General features: G+C 44.4%; 1 protein-coding gene across 6 annotated transcripts in view; it reads left to right on the forward strand.

Moving 5' to 3' along the window:
* The window catches only part of TMEM266 (transmembrane protein 266), a 144892-nt gene that overhangs the window by 60019 nt on the left and 65018 nt on the right, over positions 1-19855 (forward strand). For 3 of the 6 annotated variants that reach the window (XM_030814829.1, XM_030814830.1, XM_030814831.1), the window contains 2 exons: positions 13828-13961; positions 17361-17549. In XM_030814829.1, the coding sequence (XP_030670689.1) occupies positions 13924-13961; positions 17361-17549 (227 nt within the window). In that variant the 5' untranslated portion in view covers positions 13828-13923. Of the gene's footprint in view, positions 1-6009; positions 6021-9380; positions 9384-13827; positions 13962-17360; positions 17550-19855 lie in introns of those variants that run through there. The other 3 variants (XM_030814832.1, XM_030814833.1, XM_030814834.1) reach the window with 3 other exon arrangements.

A 19855-nucleotide genomic window follows, 5' to 3' on the forward strand; every position in this document is an offset into this window, starting at 1 on the left:
ATCACGAGGTCAGGAGATCGAGACCACGGTGAAACCCCGTCTCTACTAAAACATACAAAAAATTAGCCGGGCATGGTGGCGGGCGCCTGTAGTCCCAGCTACTCAGAGAGGCTGAGGCAGGAGAATGGCGTGAACCCGGGAGGCGGAGCTTGCAGTGAGCCGAGATTGCGCCACTGCACTCCAGCCTGGGTGACAGAGCGAGACTCCGTCTCAAAAAGAAAAAAAAAAACTCCACTAAAACGTGAATTTCATGATAATCAATTTATATAAAGCTGTATATATGCATGTGTGTATATATCTGAAAAAGGAAATTAGAAAATACATAAATCTTCACTAACTGGAAGGGATGTCCATATATATTGCTGAGTGATAAAAGCAAATTGCAGGGTTGATTTTATTTTGTTCAACACAAACCCGCAAATATCAGCCTATAAATAAGAGTATATGCTTGCTTAATTCTGAGCAAGGATTTCTATGCCTGGGTATTGACATAGGGACCTCAAGTGAGGATGGAGCAAGGAAGGCGAAAGATTAAGGTGGAAGTTGCAGAGAGGTTTAACTTTTATATATTTATATATATGTATATAATACAAAGATATATATACCAATATATGTGATATAAAATGTATTATTTTATGTGTTGCAGTGGACAATTGTCTATAATGTATCAGTGCTCCATTGCCACAATAATCTCATATAACAAACCACCCTAAAAACTTGGTGGGCTTAACAAAACAAGCCTTTCTTGGTGTTCTTTTTTTTTTTTTTTTTTTATTTCTTCAAGATGGAGTCTCACTCTGTCACCCAGGCTGGAGTGCAGTGGTACCATATCAGCTCACTGCAACCTCTGCCTCCCAGGTTCAAGTGATTCTCCTGCCTCAGCCTCCTGAGTAGCTGGGACTACAGGCACTCACCACCATGCCCAGATAATTTTTGTATTTTTAGTAGAGACAGGGTTTCACCATGTTGGTCAGGCTGGTCTCGAACTCCTGACCTTGAGTGATCCGCCTGCCTCAGCCTCCCAAAGTGCTGGGATTACAGGCATGAGACACCACACCCAACCAAAACAAACCTTTAACAGGTGGCTGAAGCAAGGAAGGAGATTGTGCCTGCCAGCGTGAGGAATCATTAGTTAATAATTAGTTACAGAAGTTTACAGCTCTCAAAACACTCCTTGATAGTCTTTCACTATTCTCACTTCTTTGATGTAAATGTCTATCTATGCATCTGTCTCTACCACTAGCCCATGAGTTTTTGAGTGCTGTGATCATGTCTCATTTATCTTGATAACCTCAATGTTTAGTATAGTTCCTGGAACACAGAAGGTGCTAATAAGTGACTGAAGAATGAATTGAGAAACAAACCAAAAAGCCCTTTATTTAGATCATGAGTCTGTGGGTCAGTGATTTAGGCTAGGCACAGCAGGGTGGCTCTTCTGGTCTTGGCTGAGCCTCTCTCACACATGCCTGGAGGGCAGCCGTTGGCTGGCCTCAGTTGAGATGATGGGGGTAATGACCATCCTCCAGCAGGCCAGCCTGGGTATGCTGTCATGATGATGGGAAAGGTGCAAGAGAGGACAGGCCCAGTCATGTGAGAGTTTTCATGTTTCCTTATAATCTATTTGGACAAAGCAAGTAGATTTGCTTGGTCAACCAAATGGCCAAGGCCAACTACCGGGTAAAAGGGTAATGAAAAATTACATGACAAACGGGCATTGATACAGTGCAGGTAAAAAATGGGATCTTTTTTTACAGTCTTACCATATGTGGTATGAAAAGTATTGAAGAAAGAGGACTTTTCCCCTCCATTTGCAAAAGAATAGTTACTTGCCTGGTGCCATGTAGTATTCAATGGCAAATTATATCTGGATTCCTAACATATTTTAGTTAATAGCATGTAAAGCAAAAGATTAATTTGGGAATTTGCAAAGTGTTTGAAAGGTGGCATTTACACTTAAGATTTGCTTGATTGAGGGGAGGGTTAGAGATACTGGGGCAGCCACTGCAGCCCTAGCTCATTGTTGGTGGTTCTCAAAATCATAGATATTTGAGTTCTCCAGAAACTCTGCAGAATTCTGGAGGGAAAATGACATCAGGCTGGGGCTGAGGATTGCTTGCTGGGTGGCATTATTTTCAGCCTAGGCCAGCCAGGGGCGAGGAGCCAGTGGATCCTTTGTCAAGTGTTTGTTAGGGAAGCTCAAAAGTGGAAAAAGATATTGAGGGGAAGGGAAGAATTACGATAATTGTCCTTTTGGCTTTCTTAAAAGAGTAACTGAGTAATGATGGATGATTTGATTTTGCGTAATCTTGTTTTGTGTTTCCCATGCTGCATGAGACCAGTAGTAATTGACAGACTACATCACTAAGTAAGTGAAAAAGAGCAAACAATAGAAAGTTAAAGGGGTCCACAAGAGACCTTGGCTCACCTAGAGATGAAAGCCACTGTGGGCTCTCTGCCCATTCATTTAGCAGATTTGCAGCTAATAATTTTGCAATAGACTGGAGATTGGAGTAGGAGAATGCTCAGGTGTGTGATTGATTTTCTGCATTTTAGCTCCTTGTTAATGGAGTAAAATATTAGGGGGTCAAGGTAACAAGGAGGACCAGCATCTGTTGTACAGAAACCTTTCTCATCAAGCACAAGAAATACAACCTTCTCCTCCTGGGGGTGTGGAACATGATGTCCGTGAAACATGCCAGAGCTCAGTGGCTTCTCCCTAGGAGCAGATTCTAAAGCAGACTTTATGATGTCAGAACGAACCTCACATGCATGCAATGCTATCTCCACATAAAAGAACCCCAAGGTTTTGTGAGAGCACATGCTGCCAGCCAGTCACCAATATTTGGCCAGTCTTGTTTAGGGACCCAGAAAGCTTATCTCAGCTGAGCCTCAGAACCATATCAGAAGTGTCCAAACCTGGTCTGGCATACAATTAGTTACCTATGTCATAGTCCCTCCCTGCTTCTTCCTTGCTAAGACAACCGAGATTATGTTTATGGAAACAATATGCCTATCCCCAAGGGATGAATCTTTTTTTTTTTTTTTTTGAGACGGAGTCTTGCTCTGTTGCCCAGGCTGGAGTGCAGTGGTGTGATCTTGGCTCACTGCCACTGCAACCTCTGCCTCCTGGTTTCAAGCGAGTCTCCTGTCTCAGCTTCTGAGTAGCTGGGATTGCAGGCGTGTGCCACCATGCCTGACTAATTTTTGTATTTTTAGTAGAGATGGGGTTTCACCATGTCGGCCAGGCTGGTCTCAAACTCCTAACCTCAGGTGATCTGCCCACCTCAGCCTCCCAAAGTGCTGGGATTACAGGCGTGAGCCACCATGTCCGGTCCCAAGGGATTAATCTTGACTGGACTAGGCTCACATAGCACCCCTAACCCCCTTGGCCAGCTGCCTATTGGCCCAGGCTCCTTTGTAGCCCTGTCCTAGCTCTGCCCAGGGAGACATCAGGAAATGTTGTCTGGAGAGCTTAGAAAGATGCCTCCTGAATAAAAGATCAAAGCCTTGTAAAGAGAAAGCCTTTGATTCTTTCTTCTTGTTTGGGAGTTGGTGTAAGGATGTGCAAGCTGGAGCTGTAGCAGCCATTCTGCAACCACAGGGAAACAAGCATAAGGAATCCATCACACACAAGATAGAGGCATGGAAGGATGAGAAGAGCTTGGGTTCTCTGTACACTGAAAACTAGAAAACATTGTTGAAAGAAATTGTAGAATGCACAAATAAGTAGAACGATATCCTGTGTTCATAGATTGGAATAATTCATATTATTGAAATGTCCATACTGCCCAAAGCAATCTATAGGTTCAATACAATTCCTATCAAAATTCCAATAGTGAGTTGGGTGCAGTGTCTTGAACCTGTAATCCAAGCTATTTGGGAGTCTTAGGCAGGAGAACTGCTTGAGCCCAGGGGTTCCAGACCAGCCTAGGCAACATAGCAAGACCCCTAACTCTAAAAAAAAATTCAAAATCATCCAAGCATAATAGTGCATGCCTGTTGTCCCAGCTACTCTGAAGGCTGAAGTAGAAGGATCACTTGACCCCAGGTGTTTCAGGCTACAATAAGCTATGATTGTGCTGCTGTACTCCAGCCTTGATGATGGAGTGAGACTCTCTCTAAACAAACAGAAATTCCAATGGCACTTTTCACAGGAAAAAAAAATTCCTAAAATTTGTATGGAATCACAAAAGACACCAGATAGCTAAAGCAATTTTGAGCAAGAAGAAAAAAGCCAGAGGCAGCACACTTTCTGATTTAAGCTATATTACAAAGCTATTGTAATCAAAACCACATGGTCCTGACATAAAAACAGGCTGACCAATGGAACAGAACAAAGAGCCCAGAAATAAACCCATGCCTTTATGGTCAACTAATTTTGGACAAAAGTGCCAAAAATACACAATGGGAAAAGGATAGTCTCTTTAATAGAAAAACTGGGAAAACTGGATATGTACATTAAAAAATTAAACAGAATGCTTATCTTGCACCATACATAAAAATCAGAACTCCTAGAGGAAAACATATGGCGAAAGTTCCTTGACATTGGTCTCAACAATGATATTTTGGAGGCAAAACCTCAGGCAACAAAAGCAAAAATAAACAAGCAGGAATGACGTCAAATTAAAAGTTTCTGCACATCAAAGGAAACAACAAAATGAAAAAGGAACCTACTGAATGGGAGGAAATATGTTTTAGCAATATATCTGATAAGGAGTTATCAGATAAGGAGTTAAAATCCAATATATATAAGAAACCCATACAACTCAATATATAATATATAAGGAACCCATACAACTCAATATATAATATATAAGGAACCCATACAACTTAATATATAATATATACGAACCCATACAACTTAATATATAATATATAAGGAACCCATACAACTCAATATATAATATATAAGGAACTCATACAACTCAATAGCCCTGTTAAAAAAAAAATGGGGCTGGGCATGGTGGCTCATGCCTGTAATCCCAGCACTTTGGGAGGCCCAGGTGGGCAGATCACCTGAGGTCAGGGGTTCGAGACGAGCCTGGCCAACATGGCGAAACCCTGTCTCTGCTAAAAATACAAAAATTAGCCAGGCCTGGTGGCACACGCCTGTAATCCCAGCTACCCGGGAGGCTGAAGCAGGAGAATTGCTGGAACCCGGGAGGCAGAGGCTGCAGTGAGCCGAGATTGTGCCACTGCACTCCAGCCTGGGTGACAGAACAAGACGCCATCTAAAAAAAAAAAAAAGAAAAAAAAGGCGGTTGCGGGGGATGGCAAAAGTCCTGAATAAACATTTCTCCAAAGGAGACACACAGATGGCCAACAGGTTTATGAAAAGGTGCTCAACATCACCAATCATCAGGGGAATGCAAATCCAAACCACAATGAGATATCATCTCACACCTGTTAGGATGACCCTTATAAAAAAAAGTCAAAAGTCAAAAGATAACAAGTGTTGGCAAAGATGTGGAAAAAAGAGAACCTTGTATATTGTGGTAGGAATGTAAATTGGCACAGCCAGTATGGAAAACAGTATGGATGCTCCTCAAAAAACTCAAAATAGAACTACCGTATGATCCAGTAATCCCACTGCTGAGTATGTATTCAAAGGAAAGGAAATCACTATGTTGAAGAGGTATCTGCACTCTTATGTTTATTGCAGCACTATTCACAATATCCAAGATTTGGAAGCAACCTAAGTGTCCATCAACAGACAAATATGTGTGTGTGTGTACATACATATATATATGGTGGAATACTATTCAGCCTTTAAAAAAAGCTCAATAATATTGCCACTTGCAACAAGATGGATGAACCTTGAGAATATTATGCTAAGTAAGCCAGTCACAGAAAGACAAATACTGCACGATCTCACTTATATGTAGAATTTTTTTATTTTTTTCTTTTTTTTGAGACAGAGTCTCACTCTGTCGCCCAGGCTGGAGTGCAGTGGCACGATCTTGGCTCACTGCAACCTCCACTTCCTGAGTTCAAGCAATTCTCCTGCCTCAGCCTCCCGAGTAGCTGGGATTACAGGCACCCACCATGCCCGGCTAATTTTTGTATTTTTAGTAGAGATGGGGTTTCACCATGTTGGCCAGGCTGGTCTCGACCTCCTGACCTCAGGTAGTCCACCTGCCTCGGCCTCCCAAAGTGCTGGGTTTACAGGCGTGAGCCACTGCACCCAGCCTATATGTAGAATCTTGTTCTTTAAAAAAAACTTGAACTCATAGTAACAAGAGAGTAGAATGATAGTTACCAGGGGTTGCGGGGGTGGGTGGTGAGGGAGAAGACGAGATATTGGTTAAAGGGTATAAGTCTTCAGTTATAAAATGAATACATGCTGGAGACCTAATGTATTAGGTCTGTGACTAATAATGGTTAATAATAACCACCATAGTGACTAATAATGGTCAATAACAACATATTGTATGCTTAAATTTGCTAAGAGAGGAAATCTCAAGTATTCTCATTACTACCAAACAAAAAAGGTAATTATATGATGTGATCGATATGTTAATTACCTTGATTGTGGTAATCATTTCACAATGTATACATATATCAAAACATTACAGTTTATGTCTCAAATATATACAATTTTATTTGTCAGTCATACATCAGCTATGCGGGGGGAAAAAAGAGCTTGGGTGCCACTTCTCCAGTTCTGGAATCATCTACCTCTAGTCTTTTTTTTTTTTTTTTTTAAATTTAAGACAGTGCCTTGGTCTGTTGCCCAGGCTGGAGTGCAGTGGTTCAATCATAGCTCACTGCAGCCTCATACTCCCGGTCTCAAGCAATTCTCCCACTTGAACCTCCAGAGCACCTGAGACTATAGGTGCAAGCCACCACACCCAGCTAGTTTTTGTATTTTTAGTAGAGATGAGGTTTGCCATGTTGGCCAAGTTGGCCTCTAACTCCTGATCTCAAGTGATCTACCCATCTCGGCCTCCCAAAGTGCTGGGATAACAAGCATGAGCCACCACACCTGGCCTGATGTCTTCATGGTCTAAGTCACTGCTAGGTATTCTGTTGTTTGCAAACAAAAGTATTTCTAACTGATATACCCTATCTCTGGGTCTTCAGCTTGGCCAGCATAGCTTCTGCTAATTCCAACACAATAGCTTTGCAACCAGTTAACTTCATCTGCAAAATAGGGATAAAAATAAATACTTTACCTTGAGCAAACTTTCTGATTCAGTAGATCAGAGTGTGGTCGGTGGGTGAGCAGATCAGTATCCTCTGGGGATTTGTCAGAAATGTACATTTTCGAACACTCCAGACATACTAAATTAGAAATTTCATGGGCGGAGCCAGCAAGCTGGGTTTTAATAAGCCCTTCAGGTGATTATTCTGGTACATGAGAACGTTTGAGAACCACTGATACAGAGGTTCAAGTGGAATGGTTACATGTCAGAAACACCTGGGGAACTTAAACAGCTTCTCAAACTTCACCTGCAGAGTTCTGATTTAACATTTCTGCAGTGCACCTATGAGTTTCTATTTCCCCAAAGATCCCCAGGTGATTCAGAGTAAAACCAGGCATGAGAAACACTGAATTGGGTATGAAAGCAGGTCATGTGTGCCATGGGGTTGTCACTCAAGTAAGAGGTGATGAACAGACCTGGGGGCTTCTGGGGACAGGTGAGATGAGTTCTGCCTTTTTTCAGGGGACTGACTACTCGATCTTAGCAGCCTTTTTCAGCCCTAAAATTCCAAGGATATTAGCTTACTAAGGTTGAACTTGGCAGATCTCGCTGAAACACATATATGGGTTCATGACCCATATAGACTCATGACCAACAAGTGGAAGAGACTGGAATTTGACTAAAGTCTTAAAAGCGGCCTTCCCACCCACCCAGTAAATCCAAAACAGGTTTTATCTTCCACTTTTACCAGGTTTATGAAACAGCAGGTTGGCACTTCGGATGTTCATTTTTAGAGTGCTAGACTACGCCTGCTTCGTGCTAGGCTTGTGTTTTGAGGGTTATTTTGTTTGGGAAATATTATTTTTAAATAAACAGGCTCAGCGTTCCCATCGTCATAGGGAATTTTGCCTTCTAAAATGTGCTGCTTGTTAAGGATTAAAACCTCCAGCTGAAGCCACCTGCTCATTGTCCATCTAAATATGATTTTATCGTCTTTTCCTCCCTCATCTTTGCCCTTGTACCAGAGAGGCCAGTCGTTTCTTCCCCTCTCCCATAGCTCCTTCCCAGGAAACTGCTGCCACTTTTTCAGGGAATCTGCTCCTCCACTCAACCCATGCTGAGTGAATGAATGAATCCCTGGAGCTGCTTAAACAACCATAAGCACCTCGTTGATCATTTTGGAAGATACCAAGATGCTAATTCATTATTTTGAAAACAAATAAAGGGGAGAAAGTTAAGCATTTTCCTTCTTTCCTTATATAAACCATACTTTAGGCTAATCAAATAACTGAGGAGGGAAAGTCTGTCTGAATAGAAGCTGACCAATGAAAAAGGGACAATAAAATTAAAATATCACCATTTTGCAAACCTTAATGAATTAATTGATCTAGGAAGCAATTATCAATGGCTGTTAGTATCATAAAAAGAGGGACAAGAAGACAATATGTATCTCCTATTGAAGTTATGGCACCACCTATGAAATCTTGCAAAAAAATTGAACCTGAATCTGATTAAAGTCTATAAACTAATTAAGATTTATAGGAAATATAGGGGACAGAGAAACATGTTAGAAAACTGCTAAGGAGGCCAGGCGCGGTGGCTCACGCCTGTAATCCCAGCACTTTGGGAGGCCGAGGCGGGTGGATCACGAGGTCAGGAGATGGAGACCATCCTGGCTAACACGGTGAAACCCCGTCTCTACTAAAAATACAAAAAATTAGCCGGGCGTGGTAGCGGGCACCTGTAGTCCCAGCTACTCAGGAGGCTGAGGCAGGAGAATGGCGTGAACCCGGGAGGCGGAGCTTGCAGTGAGCCGAGATCGTGCCACTGCACTCCAGCCTGGGTGACAGAGCAATACTCCATCTCAAAAAAAAACCAAAAAACTGCTAAGGAGGCTGGGCGCAGTGGCTCACAACTGTAATCCCAGCACTTTGGGAAGCCGAGGCAGGCGGATCACCTGAGGTAGGGGTTCGAGACTAGCCTGGCCAACATGGAGAAGCCCTGTCTCTACTAAAAATACAAAATTAGCCGGGCGTGGTGGCGCATGCCTGTAATCCCAGCTACTCGGGAGGCCAAGGCAGGAGAATAACTTGAACCTGGGAGGTAGAGGTTGCAGTGAGCCAAGATCACACCATTGCACTCCAGCCTGGGCAACAAGAGCGAAACTCCATCTCAAAACAAACAAACTAAAAACAAAACAAAAACTGCTAAGGAAATACAATCACCATAATCCAGACTGTGGGAAACTTTGTCAGACAAATGACTCAGTTTTTCCAATTAACTGCAAGGGAAAAAATGAGGTAGAGGAAGGGGAAACCTGTAGATTTAATGAGACCTAAGAGTCATATTAATCATAATGTGTGGCCTCTTTGGCTCCTGATTCAACAAACCTTTAAAAAAAAATACAGGACAAATGGGGGAAATGTGAACAATGCCTGGATATTTAATGATATTAAGAAAATCCTGGCCAGGCATGGTGGCTCACTCCGGTAATCCTAGCACTTTGGGAGGCCAAGGGAGGAAGATTGCTTGAGCCCAGGAGTTCAAGACCAGCCTGGGCAATATACTGTAGACCTCCTCTCTACAAAAAATACAAAAATTAGCCAGGTGTGGTGGCTTGTGCTTTTCAGCTACTCTGGGGGCTGATGGTGGGGGGATCACTTTTAGCCCAGGAGTTCAAGGCTGTAGTGAGTTTCCATTGTACCACTGCACTCCAGTCTGGCCAACAGAGTGAGACCCCGTCAAAAAAAAAAAAAAAAAAGGCCAGGTGCAGTGTCTCATGCCTGTAATTCCAGCACTTTGGGAGGCCGAGGTGGTTGGATCACTTGAGGTCGGGAGTTTAAGACCAGCCTGGCCAACATGGTGAAACCCCGTCTCTACTAATAATATAAAAAAAAATTAGCTGGGCTTGGCGGCACACGCCTGTAATCCCAGCTACTTGGGAGGCTGAGGCAGAAGAATTGCTTGAACCGGGATGTAGGGGTTGCAGGGAGCGGAGATCGTGCCAGCACACTCCAGCCTGGGTGACAGTGAAACTGTGTCTCAAAGAAAAGATTGTTGACTTGGGGACGATGATAGTTTTGTGATTACTTCTTTTAAAAGGAATCCTTCTCCTCGTTATCCTTAGAACTACATATTGAAATACAGGTGAATGAAATGGCATCTAGGATTTATTCCAAAACAGTCATGAGCGGTGGAGACAGGCAGGGATACAGAGAAAAGATTGCCCATGAGCTGATAACGTTGACGTTGGGTGGTGGGGAATTAGAGGTCTATGATACAATTCTCTACAATTGTATATATTTGAAATTTTCCTTCCTAAAAAGTTAAATTAAAAAAAAATTTCATAATCTTCACTTCTTTTTTGTATATGTTTTATATTGGCTATATTAATGTGGTAATTAATGTTTATTATTTATAAATATAGATTTGTGAATTTTTACTTGTTCTTCACTACTAGAAATGTGCAAAAAGTTTGGAGTTTTGTATTTTTTAAATTTGCCTGCCCAGAGAGACAGGAAGGTCCATGAAAGTAATGACCTTCCCATTATGTCCCCGACAGCGCTAATACCTTGTGTAGCATGTAAAATACCAACTTGGGGCTAGGCATGGTGTCTCACGCCTGTAATCCCAGCACTTTGTGAGGCTGAGGTGGGTGGATTACCTGAGGTCAGGAGTTTGAGGCCAACCTGGCCAACATAGTGAAACCTCAAAATACAAAAATTAGCCGGGCGTGGTGGCAGGCACCTGTAATCCTAGCTACTTGGGAGGCTGAGGCAGGAGAATTGCATGAACCCAGGAGGCGGAGGTTGCAGTGAGCTGAGATCATGCCTCTGCTCACTGCTCTCTAGCCGGGGCAACAAGAGCGAAACTCTGTCTCAAACAAACAAACAAACCAACCAACCTCATTTGGGAATACAACTTGTTGTTAAAACACCATTCTGGAAAGAAGGCTTGCTCACCTGGCTTCCCATTTATGGATATCTCAATCCTGACTTCATTGTCAGTTGGGTTTAGACACTCTATGTCATCAGTCTTAGTCTCAGAAGACTTTATTAACTGGAGGTTTTATAAAGAGAACATAAAAAGATTGATACTGATTAAATCTATGTTATGGAATTTTATAAGACTTAGTATAAAATGGATATGAAATCCCAAATACTATAGAGGACAGTTCTGTTTTTCATGCTTAGACCCTCCTTACTAAGGAATACTAAGGGAAGATGAAGCCCTTAGTAAGATGTGGTTACAAAACATCTGTCCATTTCTCCTTGGTGTTGGCTCTGAGTCTTTGTCCCTTGCTTCTATTGCCCCACAAACATCTGGTGTGGATATGATTGGTGGCTTCCTCCTTGGCTGCCCTTCTGCTTTTAGAGAGTTCTCTGTCTCTGTTAATTCCAGTTGCTCTAAGTTCAGACTTTCCCAGGATTTCCTTAAGTTTCTTTAACTTGAGCACTCTCTTTTCTTAATTACACATTGCTTAAAGGAACTTCCTCGCTCCTTTAAGAACCTGGGTTCTGAGTTATTTTGTCTGCATATCTTCTACTGGGTTGCCCTGTCTCCCAGAAGACTTCTAGATGGTACTGTAGCACTGGTTGATAGGAAAGTATATGCTGTTTACCGATCCATTTTTTTTTTTTTTTTTGAGATGGAGTCTTGCTCTGTCACCTAAGCTGGAGTGCAGTGGCGTGATCTCGGCTCACTGCAAGCTCTGCCTCCCAGGTTCCAGCAATTCTCCTGCCTCAGCCTCCCGAGTAGCTGGGACTACAGGCATCCGCCACCACGCTTGGCTAATTTTTTTGTATTTTTAGTAGAGACAGGGTTTCACCGTGTTAGCCAGGATGGTCTCGATCTCCTGACCTCATGATCTGCCCACCTCAGCCTCCCAAAGTGCTGGGATTACAGGCGTGAGCCACCGCGCCTGGCCTACCAATCCAGTTTTTAAGAGGAAATACTATATTCAGCCATCTAAATGTGTTGGAATATACTCAGGTTCAACAGACTATGCCCTTTTAATTTATAAAAAAATAATTATTATGGGCGGGGCACAGTGGCTCATGTCTGTAATCCCAGCACTTTGGGAGGCCAAGGCGGGCGGATCACTTGAGGTCAGGAGTTTGAGACCAGCCTGGCCAACATGGGAAAACCCTGTCTCTACTAAAAATACAAAAATAGCTGGGTGTGGTGACGCATGCCTGTAGTCCCAGCTACTCAGGAGGCTGAGGCACGAGAATCACTTTACCCAGGAGGTGGAGGTTGCAGTGAGCCAAAATTGCGCCACTGTACTCAAGCCTGGGAGATACAGTGAGACTCTGTCTCTCAAATAATAATAATAATAATAATAATAATAATTATTATTATTATTACTGGCCAGGCACAGTGGCTCACACCTGTAATGCCAGCACTTTGGGAGGCTGAGGTAGGTTGATCCCTTGAGCTCAGAAGTTTGAGACCAGCCTGGGCAACATAGCAAAACCCCAACTTTACCAAAAGTCCAGAAAATTAGCTGAGTGTGGTAATACGTGCCTGTAGTCCCAGCTGAGGCTGAGGTGGAGGGTCACTTGAGCCCAGGAGGTCAGGGCTGCAGTGAGCCAAGATCGCACCACTGTGCTCCAGCCTGGGTGACGGAGTGAGACCTTGTCTAAACATAAATAAATAAATAAATCAGGCCAGGCGTGGTGGCTCATGCCTGTAATCCCAGCACTTTGGGAGGCTGAGGTGGGCGGATCACCTGAGGTCAGTAATTTGAGACCAGCCTGACCAACATGGAGAAACTCCGTCTCTACTAAAAATACAAAAACATTAGCTGGACGTGGTGGTGCATCCCTGTAACCCCAGCTACCTCGGGAGGCTGAGGCAGGAGAATCACTTTAACCCAGGAGGCGAGGTTGCAGTGAGCTGATATCATGCCATTGCACTGCAGCCTGGGTAACAAGAGTGAAACTCCATCTAAAAAAATAAATAAATAAAATAAATAATAATAATGAACTCCAACACTTACATAGTACTTACTAAAGTGTCAGGCACTATGCTAGTGTCTTACAGGCATGACCTCATGTAGTTGGTTCTGTTATTATCCCCATTTTTCAAGTGGGGAAACTGAGGATGGGCGTGTAAGTAGCTCACACCAGGTCACAGAGCTAGTAAGTGGGAGTGAGGCTCTGACTGTGGCAGCCCAGCTCCAGGGTCTATTCTTTCTCTCTGCTCTTGGAATGAGCTGAGAGGAGAAGAAGAGAAAAGCCCGCACGAAAAGACGGAACTACCGGAAGGGAAAGGGAAGTGGGAGAAAAAATACTTGGAAAACATTTGAGATTTTTTAGACAAACCTTATTTTGAAGCCTCTCAAAGCTGCAGTATAAAGGGATGCTGTTTTGGGGGGCACAGCAGTTTAGTGGGAAGAACTGTGGATGAGAAGTCAGAGAACCTGGGCACTAACCTGGCTCCTCTACCATCTCTGTGACACAAAAAAGTCATTTTGTCACTCTGGCCCTGTTTCCTCATCTAGAAAAGAGAAATTATGCTATTATTACCCTTCCATAGGGTAATTGTAAGAATCTATTCAACATTACTTTGAAGAAAAGTGCTAGATGGAAGAAAGTTCTAAGGACTCCCATTTTTAGATGAGCTTAGGAGGACTTTGGTTTGGCATCTGAAGGTAATAAGTTCCTATTTTTGTTTTCAGGGCACTATATTTGTATGTGTCTTGTAGAACCCACGCTTGGAAATGCTGACAGCAGGCTTCAGGACAGCTGAGCCCCACTAAACACCAAGAAAACCCATGGCTCTGGCTGCATCTTTCAACATGACCAATCCACAGTAAGTAATGCTGGGATCTGCTCTCTGGATCCAGAACTGTGGCTATAAATCTCCCAGAAGATGAAGATCTTCTAATTTAGGCAACCACTATGTACATTTCCTTTAGCAGGAGGCCACAGAAAATGGAGAAACCTTTCGAAAGCAAGACTCAAGACAAGATTAGGAAGCGCTGAAGGTGAATTAACAAAATGGGAATTGCAAGGAAATTTAGAAATCTGAGAGGGTTTCTAAAACCAGGCTTTATGAAACCTGGGGCAGAATTCTTAAGGGAGAATTGCTTTCAGTTCCCAAAACCTGAGATGCCATATGAACCAATCACTTAATCTTACCAAGCACCTGCAAGGTGGTCACTTATTTTGTGTTTTGCAACTGGTTGGTATGAATACTAAGATGAAAACAGCACTCATTCTATTACACCACACTGTCCTGGCCTATCTAGATATGGGCCTGACTGCTCTGTCATCTGGAGTATGAATCTGTTATCTGTTGACACAGTAATGCTGTGTAACAACCAACCATAGAAGCTTAGTAGAATACAACAAAAAATGTTTATTGCTCACATGTCTGGGCTACTCAGCTAGACAGCTCCTCTGATCTTGGCTGGGATGACTTTTAAATGTGGGTCATAGCTGGCTGTCAGCTGATCTAGAGGAGGCTGGACTCTGCTCCACGTCTCTTATCCTCCAGTAGGCTAGGCTGCTCACCCTCTCATGGGTGATGTTGGAGGTACAAGAGCACAGGCAGAAATTCACAGAGCCTTTTCATGCCTTTGCTGGTGTCTAACCTGGCTCTTCTACCATCTAACATCTTGTTGGCAAAAACGAGTCACGTGGCTGAATGCTGAATCAAGGGTTAGGAAAATACACTCTTCCTTTTGATGGAAGGAGCTGTGAAGTTATATGCCAATGGGCACGGGCTCAAGGAGAGGTAAATAATAGAACCATTAATACATTTTTGTCCACCATACCATTCTTTGTATCTAAGGAAAGGGTGTAGGCTAAATATAGCCTATACACTGTGGGACCTTCACTTCACCAGAGGAGGCCTTGTCTCTCTGCTGAGATGACCACCACATGGCCAGAGATGGTGCCGGGCCACTGTGACTACTGACGGAAGGGGAACGTGAGGCAGAAACGTTGGAAAGCCAGAAATAGTTTGTTCGCACTTCTCAGAGCCATATCCTGTTAATTTCCCTCCATGAACACCTTATTGATCAGAAAGTTCTCTTTGTTTAGTTCAGTGATCCATAGTTTCCTTGAGTAGTCCAGAAGAAAAGAGAATACATTCAACTGAGCATCTGCTTTTTGGGAAACATCTGGGGGAGCTGGGATTCCCCCCATAAACACCCACACTTTTATATCAATTGTTGAGAAACATTGAAACCTCATATTCTGTTTCGTTTAAAGATCTTGAGTCATTTTGTAAATGTCAAGCAATGATGAGTACTATTATCTGTGCTTGACAGGTAGCAAAAAGCAAAGGTTTAAATAAGGCCTACAAATGAGAATTGGACATTAGAAATTACTTGGTGAATTCAGGTGGTCTAGGCAGCCAGTCTGTGGCATTCAAATAAAAATCCCACTTTCTCCTTAGTTAGCGGATAATCCAAGCAAAAGAGAAATAGGTAGATTAATCTCTGAACTTCCAGGATAACTGCTGCTGTGGGTTTTTTTTTTTTTTTTTTTTCTTTTGAGACAGAGTTTCACTCTTGTTGCCCAGGCTGGAGTGCAATGGCCTGATCTCAGCTCACTGCAACCTCCACCTCCCAGGTTCAAGCGATTCTCCTGCCTCAGCCTCCCAAGTAGCTGGGATTACAGGCATGCGCCACCACATCCGGCTAATTTTGTGTATTTTTAGTAGAGACGGTTTCACCGTGCTGGTCAGGCTGGTCTTGAACTCCTAACCTCAGGCGGTCCACCTGCCTTGGCCTCCCAAAGTCTTGGGATTACTGGTGTGAGCCACCGCGGCCGGCCTGCAGCTGTGTATTATTGGTTAGATTTCAAGGTTGTTGGAAAAGTTTAGAATTTAGAGCTCCCACACAAGTACAGGGACTTGTCACTCTAGAGCTCCTCCAATCTTCTCCGTATGTCTGTTATCTATGTCAGATCATAGAGTGAGAAGGAACAGCCCTTAGGAGTATTCTGTTTTACCTCCTCATGTTCTGATTGGAGAAACTGAGGTTCAGGAGGAGCCCTGCAGAAGTTGGCATTCAAGCCAGCACCAGAGCCCAAGAGCAGTTTACAGCAGACAGGACTGCCATCTCAGTATTAAAACTGGGCCCTCATTACCCTGGGCACTGACCCTCAATGTTCCCTCCAATATTTAAATTTTACTCCTTGCCATTTTACTATTGTTCCTTTCTAACTGTCATTGTTTGGACAGAGGCACAAGACTGAGCCCCTCAGATTCTACAGGACGAGATAGGGTCAAGGACATATGGACGGACCAAAGATGGTGCCCCAGGAAGCTAAGGGAAAGTTTCCTAGTCCAGCATCTCTGGACAGGGTTGCTGTGGGTGTGTGGGCAGGACAGTTTTTAGTCGTTGTTGGCACATTGCAGGATGTGTAGCGTCCCCAGCCCTACTTAAATGTCAATAGCAACCACCCGTGGTCATGGTGGCAACCAAAAATGCCTCCACAAATTGCCAGATATCCCCTGGTAGATTGGGAGGTGGTACTGCCCTGGCTGAGATGCCTGGGAATGCCACTGGAGTGGTGAGTTATTGGCAGTGCCCAAGGTGAGCCTGACAGTAAGACAGGAAGAGACCCACAACCCCTCAAGACATTGGATCAAGTGACTCCCATCCCCTATTCCCAACCTTAAGAAGAGACATATGGTAGGACCAGTTCAAAGAGGAAGGGAGTGGCTACCAGGGACAGCTGGAGCCTCCTGTCCTCACCACCCCAAGGCCCACTAGGTCTCTACAAGTCTCCATGTAGGCTCCTCTATCACCACAGTACATCCAGTTGTGAACAGAAACCTGTTTTCTTTACAAAGAAACTTTACAAAGAAACTCAGGAGACAAAAGAATATCTTACTCCCATATAGAGTCCAGTGATCCAGAGTCCTGAAAGTATAAGCCATAGTTTTGCGGGCTGGCAGTTATCCATCTGGGTCTTTACCTCCCCTGCATGAAGGACTCTGCCCCACTGAAGCTCATATTTCCAGGTCTGAGCACTTCCTCTTCCCATTCTCCCACTTTTCCCCAACCACTGAAAGAGATGGGACTGTTAGGGCCTCAGTCCAGTCCTTGGGTGCCCAGCAGGGAAGAGGGGCAACCTTAAACTTCCTCAGCCCTCCACTGGCATAGCAGCCTTCTCCCTCCTTTCCTTGAGGAATGGAAGAATTTTTTGGCCCTTGAAGATAACTCTTTCCCATTGTTCCTCCTCTCCAACCCAGGCCTGCCATAGAAGGAGGAATTTCCGAAGTTGAGATCATCTCCCAACAAGTAGACGAAGAAACCAAGAGCATTGCTCCTGTGCAGCTGGTGAACTTTGCCTATCGGGACTTGCCCCTGGCTGCTGTTGATCTCTCCACGGCGGGCTCGCAGCTCCTGTCAAATCTGGACGAAGATTACCAAAGAGAAGGGTAGGTCCTGGGACCATTGAGCTAGCTAAGAAGTCCCTGGGTTAGGCTAGGCGTGGTGGCTCACGCCTGTAATCCCAGCACTTTGGGAGGCAGAGGTGGGCAGATCACCTGAAGTTGGGAGTTCGAGATCAGCCTGGCCAACATGGTAAAACCCCGTCTCTACTAAAAATACAAAAATTAGCCGAGCGTGGTGGCGCAGCCCTGTAATCTCAGCTACTCAGGAGGCTGAGGCAGGAGAATTGCTTGAACCCGAGAGGCGGAGGTTGCAGTGAGCTGAGATTACACCATTGCACTCCAGCCTGGGCGACAAGAGTAAAACTCTGTCTCAAAAAAAAAAAAAAAAAAGTCCCTGGGTTTCTATGGATATCTTCCAAGAAGCAGCAGCCAAGATGAGAGATGCTAACTAGTGAGACAGCAGAGGTTCACAGCAGACCACTCAGGCCCTTTTCCTATTCACACATTACTTGCTCAGAAAAAGGCACTGGACGTAGAAAATACCTGCCAGACAACCTCTTAGGTGACCTCTTAGGAGAATCATAAAATTTATTTTAGGACCGAGTCACTCCTTAGTGACCCATCCAATCCCCTCTATGTACACTAGCAAAGAAGCAGACCCACAGTGATTAGGGACTTGCCCAAGGTCCCAGAGCCCATAAGGGATGGACTTGAGCTGCACTTTCCCTTTATGAAGCAGACTCTCACTAGGAAGCGACCAGGAAGAATGTACCCTACATGCAGGAACATGCTTAGGATGTAAAGGAATCTAGAGAATTCAGCTAGGAGCTCTGCAGACATTAGGGCACTCCCTTTCCAGGGAAGGCATGCGGAATATGTGGGTCCGCAATTCAAAAAGGTGGTCCTTACCTCCTCCTACTTAGCTTGTCAATCAGCTTGGATGCCTTCGTTTCCCAATTCACTTCTCATTAGCGTGGTCTGTCTTACAGACATACTTCCTGAAGGTGAGTGGTAGACGGCAAGAGCTGGATGGGGCAGGGGAGACACACCAGTTCGATGTCCTTGTTTTCATGGGGCTTGGTGGTATAGCTAAAGGCCAAAGAGGGGTAGGAACAGGTCCTAGGGTCACACAGCAGATCAGACTTCCGACTCCAACAAGGGCTTTCCCTAGCCTCACCCTGTGGCTCTTAGACACAGAATTGTAAATACTGGCAGGACCTTAGGAGCCAGTTCTGGACTTTTCTTTCCTGGGTGCCGGTAAACACTTCGGAACATGCTGGCTGCTTTGAATATAAAAATGAAGGGTTGTCAGGTATTTTAGAAGCAAATGAGAAGCCTTGGCTAAAGATAAATTGGCAGAGCTTGGATTCCCTGGGCTTGTTTCTGGAAGGAGCTTCCCCACTTCCTGAGATAAACCGCCTAACAATGGTGAAACCACACACCTTTTTTTTGCAGAAACTACACCCAGTGGCTTTCTCTGAAAATATAATTTTTCCAAGTATTATGCATATTGTCATCAGGACACTGGACAAAAAAGGATAGGCAAGCAGGTCGGAGGCAGCTAAGGGACACCTGCAGTGGCAGCGCTGTCCTGAGCTCTGTCAGGTCCTTACCATCTTGAAGGCCGGGCTAAAACCTGAGGCCCCTGGGCCAGGGCCAGCTTCATGCACATGTGACCTGTGCAGTAGCGCAGAGCCCCGTGCTTAGAAGGGCCCCAACACTTGGCTAAATGTTCTGCCGCTGCCGTCTTGAAATTCTTAAGGAGCCCCACATTTTCACTGGGCTCTGCAAATGATGTAGCTCGTGGGTCCTTCTCTGAGCACCCAGCAAGTCACTGCGTCACTGCTCTCTGGTGGTCAAAAGCAGTAGTGCAGCCTTCTAACATGCCGTAGCTATTTCGGAGAATTCATTTTCTGCCCCCGGCCTGAGCCTGTGTTAGGCCCTTTTCACGTGGAGAGTAGGATGGTATGGAGAAAAGTGGGGAAACCTTCAGGGATTCTGCTTCGGAGCAAAGCAGTGTCCACATGTGCCCCCTGTGCGTGTTACGGCACCGCGGGTGGACCTTGCTATGGGTGTTCCCCCACCAGGTGTACCACCCTGTGATGTACCCCTTTCAGGGGTCCTGTGCTGTGGTGTACCCCTTTCCAGGTATCCCCTGTGTATCACTCCCTAGCTTGAACCCCAAGGCTGGCAGAGGCTTTGCCTTATCGTTCAATTTGCCTCTAAATTGGGCCTTTGCAAGGTTTCTTCCCAAACAAACGAATCCAAATGAAGCGCCTGCAAGGCAGAGAGGCCTTTGATTTGATTTGAATCTCCAGGTGTGCCCAGGAAAGCTGTTCCCGTTGGGTAAA

This window comes from Nomascus leucogenys, chromosome 6 (assembly GCF_006542625.1).
Source record: "Nomascus leucogenys isolate Asia chromosome 6, Asia_NLE_v1, whole genome shotgun sequence".
NCBI classification, from domain to species: domain Eukaryota; kingdom Metazoa; phylum Chordata; class Mammalia; order Primates; family Hylobatidae; genus Nomascus; species Nomascus leucogenys.